Source organism: Ochlerotatus camptorhynchus, unplaced genomic scaffold (assembly GCF_037179485.1).
Source record: "Ochlerotatus camptorhynchus isolate MF236.1 unplaced genomic scaffold, CSIRO-AGI_Acam_v1.1 ptg000577l, whole genome shotgun sequence".
In the NCBI taxonomy this organism is placed as follows: domain Eukaryota; kingdom Metazoa; phylum Arthropoda; class Insecta; order Diptera; family Culicidae; genus Ochlerotatus; species Ochlerotatus camptorhynchus.
Genome location: NW_027041058.1, coordinates 1735777 through 1749343, shown reverse-complemented (window position 1 = coordinate 1749343; position 13567 = coordinate 1735777). Strand labels below are relative to the sequence as shown.

The 13567-nt window shown below is 39.0% G+C and overlaps 1 protein-coding gene across 1 annotated transcript; it reads left to right on the top strand.

Moving 5' to 3' along the window:
- The first annotated feature begins 1605 nt into the window (after positions 1-1605).
- LOC135713773 (uncharacterized) lies at positions 1606-9060 on the top strand. The gene is made up of 3 exons (XM_065237007.1): positions 1606-1690; positions 1887-1968; positions 8390-9060. Exons 1-3 carry the CDS (start codon positions 1661-1663, stop codon positions 8728-8730), a joined length of 453 nt encoding a protein of 150 aa, XP_065093079.1. The 5' UTR covers positions 1606-1660; the 3' UTR covers positions 8731-9060.
- Positions 9061-13567: the final 4507 nt, after the last annotated feature.

Sequence of the window (13567 nt, the reverse complement as noted above, 5' to 3'; positions counted from 1 at the left end):
ACAAATTCAAGAAATAAAGATCATTTTTAACTTTAAAAAAAAGTCGATTTTCATGTAATTTCTACACAGGAAAGAACTCGTTATCTGTGCAAAAATGGCATAAAAAGCTTGTTAACAAAAAGTTTAAAAATATGATTAAAAGTTGATGTTCTACGATTTACTCACGAAAACGTTTTGAGCTACTATTGATCAATTCTTATAGAAAATTTGATGCATTTTCCAAGATCTGCCAATAATATTTGACAGCGGAGCCTCCACAGACAGGATGATGAAGGATTGTCAAAGGAATTCAGAAGACAGCCGCGATAGATCAGAAAACTGATTCTGGATGTTAAAAAATATTTTGTAATTATTTATTATGTTATCATGTAGTTATTTACCACCACTTAGTTATAAATAATAACATTATTCTTCATATGCTGTCTTCCTTCGCTACAATCCCGTAATCAGTTTCAAGGGAGGTTCGTAGGATTGATGAAACATGAAACGGTTGCATTGTTACAAAACCAGACATACGAATTGCGATCTGCAAGGTCGACTCCTCTGAAAATAGTTTAAAAGATGAATTCGTCTGATCTACAACATTAAATCCACACTTCACTATCTCTCACCTCAATAACTTCCCATATGCTTCCGTTCGATAGCTGAAAAGTACAATGAATGAAGCAATGGAAGCATGGTGTCCTTCATTTATACCCGATTACTCGAAAACTCTCTACCAACTTGACAATTTATACCTGATTGCTTATTTGCTACCCATCATTTAGAGCTGGTGTAAAAATAAGATGTTAAATGCAGCGGCCTTTCCAATGATGAACGTTTCAAAGTGCTCAAATTACATAATGACACGACACTTTGTTGTTTACGTTATTATCGTTACCTTTTTTTTCGCGTTTATGTAAATTTAAATTTGAATAAAGCGAGGTAAAACGTATTTTCAATTTAAATGGGGGAAAATGTATGTAATGTCGGCCTAAGTGTCCCTAGTTTGGGCCCATACATAAATTCAGCAATCGACTAAATTTTAAATAGCAACCAAAAATATCCATTAGAACCGTCCCACAGACGCGTTCATCTAGATACAATTGGTAAATAGCAGATTTTTAGCGATGAGCCCAATCTTAGATCCATAGGCCAACATTAGAGCCATTTCCCCTAAATTAATTAATTAAAATTAATTTTTGTTTGACCCACCCAAAGTTAAGAAATAATTGGATTCCTTCTACTACAAGCGAGTTGCTACGTACTAGCATGAAAAATCAAGGAAGAAGGTTTCGCAAACAGTTTCTCTGGATCTTGCTGATATCAAACTGCAAATTTATAATACATTTTCCCATACAAACTTTAAAGCTCTCCCGCAAATCGTTCAAATCTGAAACCGTTGTTCGAGATCTCAATACAGATCGCAGAGCAGTGGAAGACCGGGGGCTTGTAAAGTTGACCCACCCTAATGTTTATTATTTCAAAATTGCACACAATATTGTGTGCAACATTTTTGCCTCAAAACCAACTGATAACGCCGTAACGCCCGGGGAACGTGCGAGACAGTGATGTGTCAAACCGAGAAAAGAAGTCAAAACAATTTTACCCAACAATCATACTAATAGCAATCAATTTTGATTGAATTATTTCATGACCAAGATTCTTCAATTTGAATTCGATGGAAAGTGCCGTTCCCATATTTAATATTGTAAGTACAATGGTATTTAGCTTTGTAATTAATTGTATTGAGTAAGTTTGGTTCAAAAGTTGTGGTAGCTTGCCTCAGCTTTCGTTTTGTTTACCCGTTATGCATTCGAATATACTGCATTCATGCATTTTTATTTTGAATATTGCACGTAACGCTCACACGGAAAAAAATAAATAGGATTTTTTTTCCATTTCAGCTCAAAGAAATCCGTCAGCTAGGTTGCACTAATGAGGGTCTTTGCGCTGCAGCCTACAGGCTCTATATTCATTTGTGTGAAGGTATGTAAGCAGCATTCATAAAAATCTCTTCCACGAAATATTGCCCGATATAATTTGGTTTTGCGAGACAGAAGGGGGTCAGTAATGAAGGCCAGATCTCAAGTCTCAAGGGCACATTCCAGAACGTGAGTGAAACATGGTTATCACGTCAAACTATAATGCCTAAAATGAACCACATGCCCCAACCAACCTCCCATACACTGTTCATGCTGAATCGTGCAATGCAGGTCAATTGAATTAGTTGCAGTGATAGTGTTAACAGTAATGGCAGTGAAATATAGTAATATATTTACCTGTTAATAATGATAGCAAAAGTTTATACCATAACATGATTAACTTACTATCCACATTTGTTGACTAATAGGGGAAATAGATGTAATGTCGGCCTAAATGCCCCTAATTTGGGCCCATACATAAATTCAGCAATCGACTAAATTTTCAATAACGGCCAAAAATATCCATATGTCAGGCCAACATAAGAGCCATTTCCCCTGCCTAAATATATTTTTTTAATTTTATGCCGATAAGTTGCTCAAAATAGCAGCCTGTAATTTCAAACCAGAATCCGCCTCCAATTCAATGTCTTTTGTGGATTCGTAGAATCAAAGTTGTGCTAAAAGCTAAATAGTTACCTAAAAATACTACCTAAATCGTTCACAACCAAAGCCGGACCACTGATGAAAACCAAAACTACAACCCTGAAAAACGTATCGAATTTTTCGAAGGCGAACACTCCGCAACCTATTCTTGCTACTGATTCTGTCCAATTGTTAGGTATCCAAATTACAGTCATTCGTAAATTTATTATTGATATTGGTGATATGTGGCATTATGGGAAATCATCATCGTTGCAAATATAAAGAGATTAAACATAACCCTTTGCTTCAGTACCGTCAACCTCCATGTCCATGGGAAGGGAAACATTGTCCGATATAAGTTGTAATAAGATGTCCGTTCGAGTCACAATTACTGCGCCCAAATTAATTGATCTTTTGTTATATGTACATGTCCTTTGTTAAGTGCTTGTTGTAGTACCTCATTGCTATGGAAAAATAATAAGGTATTCGTTTTCGATACAGTTATATCATACACGGCAAATGAGATCGACCCAAATTTGAGTTCAATTTACTCGTAAATCGCAAAAAGTGCAGGAACTCAGCGATGATTAAATTTGCCTCATGTTTTCCCGTGGAACACTTAAAAAATCTGCCGGAAAATTAGGAAAATTGTACTCTGTCTGGAAGTAGTACCAATAGACTGAGTGAATCCAATCTTGACATTTCTCATATTCGGGATTTTTTCCTGGAAAAACTCAGGAAAATTAATTCAGCGCTAAGTTCCTGCACTTTTTGCGATTTATGAGTAAATTGAATTCAAATTTAGGTCGATCTCATTGGCCGTGTACTTGATCTTCTCACAAGAATCTCTGTGTCAACTAACAGTGATGTTCGTATCATTCGAAGCGTTCTGAGACCTTTCCAAAGACTTCATTATCCCATCAATCAAAATAATTTTCACGAGTATTATTTGAAGAGTTCTGAGACCTCTAAATAATTCAAATGGGTCTCATATGAATCCTTATTCAATACTGATGCTCCGTATCTTTGCGAAATTCTGGGATTTTCAAATATGTGCCTTCTCACCAATCGAAATAGGTTTTCTTACTAAGTGAAAAAAAAACAAGCGACGGATACTAATATTTGACCATGCATCGGAACTCTGGTCCGAACCTTTTCTTGTTTCCAATCTCAAAACCGAGGTTCATAACCGTCAACAAGAAGAGCTTAGGGCCAACGTTCGATGTGGTAGATCTTACAACCCGTAACGTACCACGAAAAGGTGATCTACCCACGTTACGGGGCAATAAGCTGTTAATAATTTAATAAAAAACCTGAGCAAAGATTTCACAAAGATTTGTTGTTTAATGTTTGAGTAGATTATTATTTGCAAGATCAGAAGTTGCATACGAGCAATTCCACGGGAGCGACACGAAGGCTGGGTTTCATTTGATTACCTTTTACTTAAATTTGACACTACGAAAATAAATTAAAATGTAAATTCCAGAACAACATGTGAAAAGGGCATACAAGCTTTTTGTAAACAAACCTTCTTATGCCCTTTTCTCGCCACCCATATGACACCAACGCAAACCTTTAACATCACCGGGTAGAGGAAACTTTCCCCTTTCCGATGATATTGCTGGTTTGCGTGAGCGACCCTCGGTTGGTGAGAAAAGGGCCTACAAAGGTTTGTTTACAAAAAGCTTGTATGCCCTTTTCACATGTTGTTCTGGAATTGATTGATGAGCGTTATAGTAGAATAATTGCATACCTTATTACGTTGTTTTTCCTTTTAATTCTTCTACTATTGTACCACTTTCATTTTTACTAATCCACTTTCACTATCACTTAGACTATGACTAGATAATGAAGAATTTTGCAAGTAGTAAACGAAATACTTATCTGCTATTGTTTTTTTAACTGATAGTGAAAGTGAAGGTGATACAATAGTAGTAGAATTAAAAGGAAAAACAATGTAATAAAATTAAAATTTTCAAAAATACATCTGTTGTTGATCGCCTAATTTTCAAGAAGGTGTTTGTCAAAATTGATTCCTTGTCGGTCAGAAATAAGTCTGGTGGAACAGCAGGGTTATTTGAAAGACAATCCAAGATGAATTATAGACACTGAGGCCTATTATGTACCACGAGTGAGGTGAGATGACTCGCTGTCACTAGCGAGGTGACAATCTACACGATGTTTCCGGTACTTCTAAGATAATTCCTTAGTATATTCAAACTACAACTGAATTTCTACCACGTTTTCTGTACTTGTGCGAATTTTCTATAACTTATACAATGTTCCCTGAACTTCTTCCAAGCTCCATAATTTATTTTCCAAGCTCTCTTGATTCGACCAAAATTTCACAAAATCCATGAGCTTCTCCAAACTTCCGGGAAGAACACTAACCTTTTCTAAGAATTTTTCTGAATATCCAGAAAGTTCATTGAATTTTGTTTTAAATAAATTCTCTGACAAACTGCTTCGAAGTTCTCATATACGATGATCCCTGAAGTTTTAAGAATTTTTCTGAACTTTTACGATATTTCCAGAGCTTCGTTTAAATTCCCAGAACTTCAACAATGGTTGCCGAAGTTCTCTGAACGTTTACAACATTCCCTGCAACTCTTTGAAATTATACGAAGTTCCTACGTAATTCGCTAAACTTCAACAAAGTTCGCAGATTTTCTAAGAATTTCTTTTATGTTTTGCGAAGTTCCCTGAAGATCTACTAACCTTAACCTGATCCTTAACTTCTACGCTTTTCCAAGCCCATTAATCTTAAACGAAGTGCCGCGAAGTTAAAAGAAGGTCCCGGTACTTTTATGAAGATTCCTGAAATTAAACAAAGTTTTCTTAACTTAAATGAAGTTTCTCAAACTTGTGCACAAGTTCCCACTTCTAAGAAGTTTTACAAAGCTCCCTTAAGGTGATACTCTAAGGAAGCCTTAGCGTGAAACTTCAAAGGCACAAATGTCAGCTTCCACAAAACATACTAATTTGAAATTGCTACTCTCTGTTTGTAGTAGCACAGCAAACAAAGAGTAGTAATTTCAAATTTGTATGTTTTGTGGAAGCTGACACTTGTGCCATTAAAGTTTCACGCTAAGGCTTCCTTAGAGTATCACCATAGAGGTAACTCTAAGACCACTGGTACTGAGTGAGCCAAAAATAATAATGATTTTCTTCGGGACCCAGTGGTCTTAGAGATACCTCTATGGTAATACCATAGAGGTAATGTTGGTAATACTAACAATCAATACGAAACTAACGATTTTAAATTGGCTCACTACTTGACTAGCCTATTGGTCCCAAGCACATCGACTAACGTGCCCCATTCTAGTATAAATTCCAGTACTACACTATGTTTGTTTTGATTCGCTATGAAAGTTTGACAGGTAAAATGAGGGGTTATTGGATTTTCGAGGGGTGAATCGATTACCTTGGGACCGAAGAGAGTACCAGAGGGGCTGTTCATAAACTACGTAGACAGTTTGGGGGGGGGGGGGGTTGACAATTATCCACGGCCCATACAAATTTTAAAAATTTTGTATGGATAACTGTCTACGCAGGGGAAGGGGGGGGGGGGGGGTCAAGAATCCCAAAAAACTGTCTACGTAGTTTATGAACAGGAGCTGAGCCAAAAAGTTGAGCACGTTATTTCGGGACCTTCTAGTCTTAGAGTTACCTCTATGGTTATACCATAGAGGTAACTCTAAGACCAGAAGGTCCCGAAGAAACGAGCTCAACTTTTTGGCTCAGCTCTGGTACTCTCTTCGGTCCCAAGCTAATCGATTCACCCCTCGAAACATAGGAAATCCACTAATCCCTCATTTTATCTGCCAAACTTTCATAGCGATTCAAAACAAACATTGTGTAGTACTAGAATTTCGACTAGAATGGGGTACATTAATCGATTTGCTTGGGACCAATAGGCTAGTCAAGTAGTGAGCCAATTTAAAATCGATAGTTTCGTATTGATTGTTTGTAATACTCGCTGTTGATGGTTTTTCCTTTTTCGATGTTGTCCACGAAGAGTATGCCATGACAATCGCAGAAAACCGACGTCAGTCGGTCCATTGCCGGGCACTCATTCTGTTCTCTGGGGTGTAATAGTGGATCAAGGTTTCATCAACAGTTACCAATCGACGCCAAAAGTCCACCCGATTCCGCATCAGTAAGTCCTTCGAAGTGCACTTGCGTTCGTGTTTTTGGTCAGGAGTGAGCTTGCGCGGCACCCAGCGGTAGGATTACTTTTTTCATAGGCAGAATATCACCCCAAATATGGCGTGTGCGCTCAGTACTAAGCTTTGCGGTATCTGCTAGCTCGCGCACCGTCACTTTCCGGTCAGCCAACACCATTCAAGAGCAAATTTTCATTATGTCGTAAGTAACATTCTCACCAATCCGAGAAAAATAAAGTTTTGTTTTGATGACCGAAAAGTTATTCCTATTTCCAATTAAACACATATAATCTCATAGTGATAGCAATGTTTAACATATCTAGCAGGGTTTTAATCATACAATTGCAAATCGCTAGCTTTCATGCTAAAAAATACTGGTTTTTGAGTCAAAAGTTATTATACGTCTTTTGATGGCCCCTATTGTTACTTAAGTCAAAGTATATTTACCAGAATATTCGGGAGAATTATCACCACCGAAAATCATCTAAGTAACAAACAGTTCAATTTATTCACTTTAATAATGAGAAAGCGAAACGACGAATGTACACTTTTCACGGGTTTCTCAGCGCTGTTACTTAAGACAAACGGCATCTCCATAGAAATTGGCTGACTTAAGTAACAACGAAAACTATTTTGATCGGAAGGTGATTACGTCAAAAAGCAATTTGACTGGTAAATAAATTTAAAAATGGGATGTGATCTAATATTCGGACAGTATATAGTGTAATAGCAGGAGCATCGATTGACACTGATAGCTCGACTTTGTTTACCTTTGTTACTTTCGACGTAATGAAAATTTGCTCTTGATTTCATGTTTTTTTTTTTGACATTGTCCTCTGTAACCACATCGGAGGGCCTGTCGCTGCGGACTTGATCGGTAGTGGAGTTGCGGCCACTATGAAACTCTCGAAACCAATATTTGACGGTGTAATCTGACGGAGCATTAGCCTTATAATATTTATCCAACTTTCTTTTGTTTCCTTCAACGTTTTGCCTCTCAAAAAATAATGTTTTATGAGAGAACGAAAATCGTTTTTATCCATACTCAACAAGATGCCAAACACGTCAACAACAATCATCTGTCAAAACGAAACTAAAGACAGTCCCCCTTATTCTGCGAGTCACGTGACTCCCTCTCACCGGTGAGGTGACAATTGTCACCTCGTGTGAGGTGACTCTCCATGCAAATCAAATGGAGAGTCACCTCACACGAGGTGACTATTGTCACCTCACCGGTGAGAGAGAGTCACGTGACTCGCAGAATAGGGGGGAGTATCGCACTGAAATTTGGCATGTCTGCCTAAATATGAACGGAGTACAACATAACCTTTTTTGCAGTAGCAGCGCATTCTGGCGGTCAAGGAGGTGACTTTTCAATCCAACTAAACAGTAAAAAAAAAATGTAATATCGATCAATGTAATTCAAGCAGATACAATATTACATCAATGGATGTAATTTTGTTATATTACGTTATATTACACAACCGATGGATTGACCTGGTTGCAGCAGTTTGGATGTAATATACAACAACTTTTTTTTTCAGTGTAGTATATAGGTTTTTTAAAGTCACTCTAATATTATAAATCAGCTAGTCTGCTCTGCGAAATGCTTAGCAATTAATTTTGAAGAAAACAACTACCCTTAATTCCTTTCCCTTCCTATCATTTCCCGCACAGAACGTCACCTCTGGGACGTCCGGTACCACTACCAGAAGGACATGGACATCGTCTATCTCACGGCCCGCAAGCAGAAAGAAGATTCCGCCGAAGATGTCTACATTCCGGTGCTGTCCTTCCAGGACGTCCCCATGGCTGACGTGGAGCGTTACCAAAACGAGCTGACCACCGGCACCGACAAGCACGGCAACCGTAGTGTCATCCTGGCGTTCTGCGATCCCAGCTCGGCGGTGCTACTGTACAAAATGACCAATGCAATCAAACCCCTGGAGGATAAACCACTCTCCAAAAACAAGCTAGCCAAGCAGCGAGCGAATCCTTCGAATAAATCGTTAGGATGAAATGGCTTTCGGCACTCAGTTCTAGAACAAATATATCACAGCCCGCTGGATCTGTTTTTTTTTTAATTACAGAATAAGCAGTATTAATATATTTTTGTATCTGTTTCCTTTTCTCTTTTTCTGTATAGTTATTGATTCTTAGCGATTCTTTCTTCCATGTGTTTTTTTGTTTGTTTAATCTTAAGAGTTGTGTGAATCTGCTTGCAGCTTGTCTTCTTTCATGTAATTTCTTCGTGCCACTATGTATTTTTTCAGTTTCTGCTTTTTTTAGTAGTTATTAGGTTAATCTTTTTTCATCTTTTTTTGACTAGAATTTATCATTTTTTAAACCTCTTTCTCTACACCCATTTTCCTTATCTTTTTTTTTTCTTCGTCGTCGCCTTGCTCCGTCTCTGCTTTCTCAACGAAAAACTAAACTGTTAATTATATTAATCAATAGCTTATATTCAGAACCGATGATATATAAGACTGCTGACACTTTCTTTCTAGTTCTATTATACTGTAGTAGTCTCTATAATGTTTCGTTTAATTTACACAATGCACTGGCAGATGAGTAGAATTTGTTTATGGTTTGTGTGGTATGCGTTTTCTAAGTGTGTATGTGTGTGTGTGTCTGGTTCTTTGCAACTGAGTGATTGCATATATTTTCAACTGGCGACCATTGGAGCGCTTGGGAATGAATGAACAGTGTAGCAATAACAATGAAACAAAGCACCAAAGGATGATATGAAACGAAGTAGGTACCTATGTATAATAAGCTCGAACATGGGTGACTTTTTCGTTCTGGAATAACATTGTGCACGTTGATCGTTTTTACGCAAATTAAATAATATAACACTTTTCCCTTCCGATTAAAGTGGATCATAGATAGAAAATGGTGCAGGTATAAACTAAATCACAAATTGTTTACACACAAGAAAAAATTAAACACTAACATAGGAAGATAATATTGTTTAACAAAGTCTTTCAGCTTTTAGGCTTAAACTTAAAACAAACTTAGAACTAGCAGTTTTTGATTTACACGATTCGGTTGATGATATCACGCTGATTATTAAATAGTATTCAAGCGATCCAAACACAAACGGAAACAAGCGGGGTGTTTTCGTTCAGGGATTTTTGCTTTACAAAACCGGTGCAATGAGTCCAAACAGTTGCAATTGTATATAACATAAGATCGCAGTTCATATTGCACTTTTCCCGTTGATCTCTGCTTCCCCCTGGCGGCGAATATGGGCTCCCTACGCGCACTACGAGATAGTCTACTCTAGAAGCATGGCTGTCTAAACAGTTGTAGTACGGGACTATTGTGTGAAACATGACGGTAAGTAACTCAATCTCATTAGCTGTCTCTCGGGTTTCTATCTAAACAGTAGTGTTAATGACAAAAATTGACAATTGACATACACAGACACACCGACAGAGAAACAGACAGCGAAAAAAGTGTGCAACACCTGGTTAAAACTATAGCCTAATCGCCATTCCTATCGTTTCCGACTACTCGACTAAAGCCTCCACTCTGCTGACTGGTTCCCTAAACTTATTCGAAGAAAAACGGGGGATTATAAACTCCTTGCGCCTCCCTGGATTGCTACAGAGACACGTACAACACCAGCGACGATGAACGTGGAAAATGCTATTGCTCTCGGAATTCTACGTTCGGCTCAGTTGTTGTTGTTGTTGTTGTTGTGGTGGCGGAAGCAGTTGCCCTCCCAGGAAAAGGGTTGTAACGCTACCCGGCGGACACGTGGCGCACTCGCTACTTGAGGCAAACGCGCCTTCTTGCATGAAGCGTATCCCAGTAGGATTCTCGTGATGGCGGCGTGGTGCGCGAATTAATGTTCATTTGTTTTGATTCGCGCTTAGTAAAATGGCTACGCTCCGGGGCGTAGCCATACAAGCATGCGTTTTCGAACACGTGCCACCAGGCGACGTTAGTGTCCCCGAAGGAATGGAGAGGGGGGGGGGATGGTTTCGGTTGGCGGCGAGGATTTGTGGCCTTGTTTAATGAATCCAGCGACCTTGTGAGTTCATTCCAAAGACCTAGTGGGTCGAGTTCAGAGGTTCTGTGGAACAAGTAAGTATAGAGCTTGAGGTAAGAAGCCTTGTTGGAAAATGAGAACCAACATGCCAAATTCAAGTTTGGGTTTGCAGATAAATTTGCACGCAAATACATGATCTGGCAGGGCATCTGTAGCTGCGGTAGACATTCAATTCAAAGCTTTACGGGACGGAATGTCTCCAAGAACGAATATTGTCATTCATCCAACCCCAGCAACTTGTCATGTTTTGGCTAGATCTTGCGAGCTGTCATTACAGTAAAACTATGCTAAAGTGGTAATCAACGGGATTCAGTTTATTCCGAAAGAACTCAACCCAACTAATTGTCCCCAGCTCAGACCGATAGAGAGATTTGGGGCTATTATGAAGAGGAAGCTAAAGGTGAATGGCAGTGTCATCAAAAACATCAATAAATTGAAAACCAAGTGAAATAAGTTTGCCAAAACGATGGATGAGAATGCTGCGCGCCAGTTGATGAGCCGTATTCCGGGAAAAGTTCGAAAATTTCTTTGAAATCGGTCTGAATATTTTTTTGTATTGTTCCTTTAAAGAACACATAAAATCCAACATTTAAGTTGAAACAGGTTTCTACTATGTTAATCTATATCCGAAATATGCGCAATTGGCCTCTTTAATTTTGAAAACAAATATCAAATTTTACACTATCGGAAAGAACTTCGATTTCTGACTACAAGAATATTTTTTCGAGTGCATAGTCTTTCATCATGATTTTTTAAACAAAATTTAAAGCAAAGTCATAAATTCACTGTTTGACACTAAACTAACAAATTGACAGCTCGCTCACATATAAAGTCCCACCGAGGGGCGCTAAAATGGCGATTTTTTTCGAATGTAATCGTAGTTATTTAAAATAGTTCCAGTGTACCAAAATTGATGAAATGTTGGAATTCGGTTCCATTTGACATGCAGATTACGAATATGCATTTACCTCAATAACCTTAAAGAACCCAATTGTGTATGTTCCAATTCCAAATGGGCCACATCTTAACTGTCTCGGAATTCTGTGCAGAACACTTATGGAATTCCTTCCGGAAAACTCTTTAAATTCACTCTTAATTCGTCTTCAATAAACACTGAACACTCTGGCTCTAGGACTTATTGAATTTAGGCACTACGGAAGCCCCTTCTTCTCTCGCCACAGTCGAGTTAATCTAGTCATCGTCCTGCAGTCGTGCTGGACCTGTATGTGGGCTTGGAGAAAGGGTATCTCAACCCGCAACTCAAGGCTAGTATGTTCGTATCATCACCAGTTCCGCTCCTGATTCGTCCGTTGCTTTCAGCGCCTCACCGCCTCAAGAGCAACAACCGGCTGGTTCGACTGAAAATCGGATCTGTGTGAGGTATTCGGACAAAACTTGATGATCTATTCCTGGTTGCTGCTGATTGCGAGTATGACGTTAGCATCTTGATTGAAACCGGACTTGACGATAGCATCAATTCGACTCAGATTTTTGGACTTGGCTACAACGTGTTTCGCTGTGATCGCAACTTACGCCACAGTGATAAAACATGCTTTGGTGGCGTGATGATAGCTGTGACGCAACGAATGTCAGACACGGTACTGGACTGGAACAAGTCTGTGTATCACTGGACTTACATGGCTATAGACATCCCACCCGACCGAAGTCGCGACATCGAAGTTATGGAAGCGCATATTGCCTCAGTCAAAGAGTTGTGCGACAAGACATCTTGTGATGATAAGATTCTTGTTTGTGGCGATTATAATCAGCCTCGTCTTCAGTGAGGAATCGATGATAACAGGGTCTACCTCACCGAAACATTTTCACTGACTACTGCAAGCATTGCTCTCGTTGATGGAATGGATTTCGTTAATCTCAGTCAACACAATACAAAAAAATAAATCCGCTGTGCTGCTTTTACCTTATGATGCTCACCATCCTTCCTTAATTCTGTCGCTACCTGCTCCACTTGACTGGCCATCTCACCCAGCTGGCAACGTGGATGAGCTTCTAGACTTCAAGAAAATTGAATATATCTCATTATTGCAGTATCTTTTTGATCAAGATTGGGCCGATGTGCTTGAATGCATTGATGTTGATGATATGACTGTAGCATTATTCAACATTGGTTGCAATTTTCCCAGCTTGGAGTACTCCTCAGCTTAGAGTGCTGAAGCGTGAGCGTAACGCAGTCAAGAGAAAACTACATCGTCCCAGAACAGCTGACACGAAGCGTGACTTCAGGCGTGCCAGTATCGCTTACACTAAACTTAGCAGTGCCTTGTACAAATCACACGTCCTCAGAGTCCAGTGGAATTTGCGGCGTAACCCCCGAAATTTTTGGAGCTTTGTCAACAGCAAAAGGAAAGATTCGAGTATACCGTCCAACATGCTACTCGATGGGAAAGAGTCCACTTCTCTTAGCGAAGGGTGTGAGATGTTTGCTAAACACTTTGCATCTGTCTTCGATAAAAATATGACAAGTAACGTTGAAGCTGAATATGTTGCCTCTGATACGCCTAGTGACTTAGTGGAACTGAGCACACTCGAAGTAACTCGGTACTTTCAGCAGCAAGGAGACTGAAAACCTCACTCTCTCCTGGTCCAGATGAAATTCCGGCAGTGGTTGCTCAGCTGCCTTAGCAGAACCTTTAGCAGCCATATTTAATGCATCCTTGGAACAAGGAAAATTCCCAACATTGTGGAAGCAGTCGTATATGTTTCCTGTTTTAAAAGCTGGCAATAAATGGGATAATAAGAACTATCGAGGAATCACCAATCTTTCGGCAACGTCAAAA

Bases quoted from the DNA above. Each gene is read 5' to 3' on its own strand.
- LOC135713773 (XM_065237007.1), top strand. From the start codon at position 1,661: ATGGAAAGTGCCGTTCCCATATTTAATATT. The intron at 1,691-1,886 runs GTAAGTACAATG...TTTCCATTTCAG, and splicing joins CCGTTCCCATATTTAATATT to CTCAAAGAAATCCGTCAGCT. The intron at 1,969-8,389 runs GTATGTAAGCAG...TTTCCCGCACAG, and splicing joins CTATATTCATTTGTGTGAAG to AACGTCACCTCTGGGACGTC.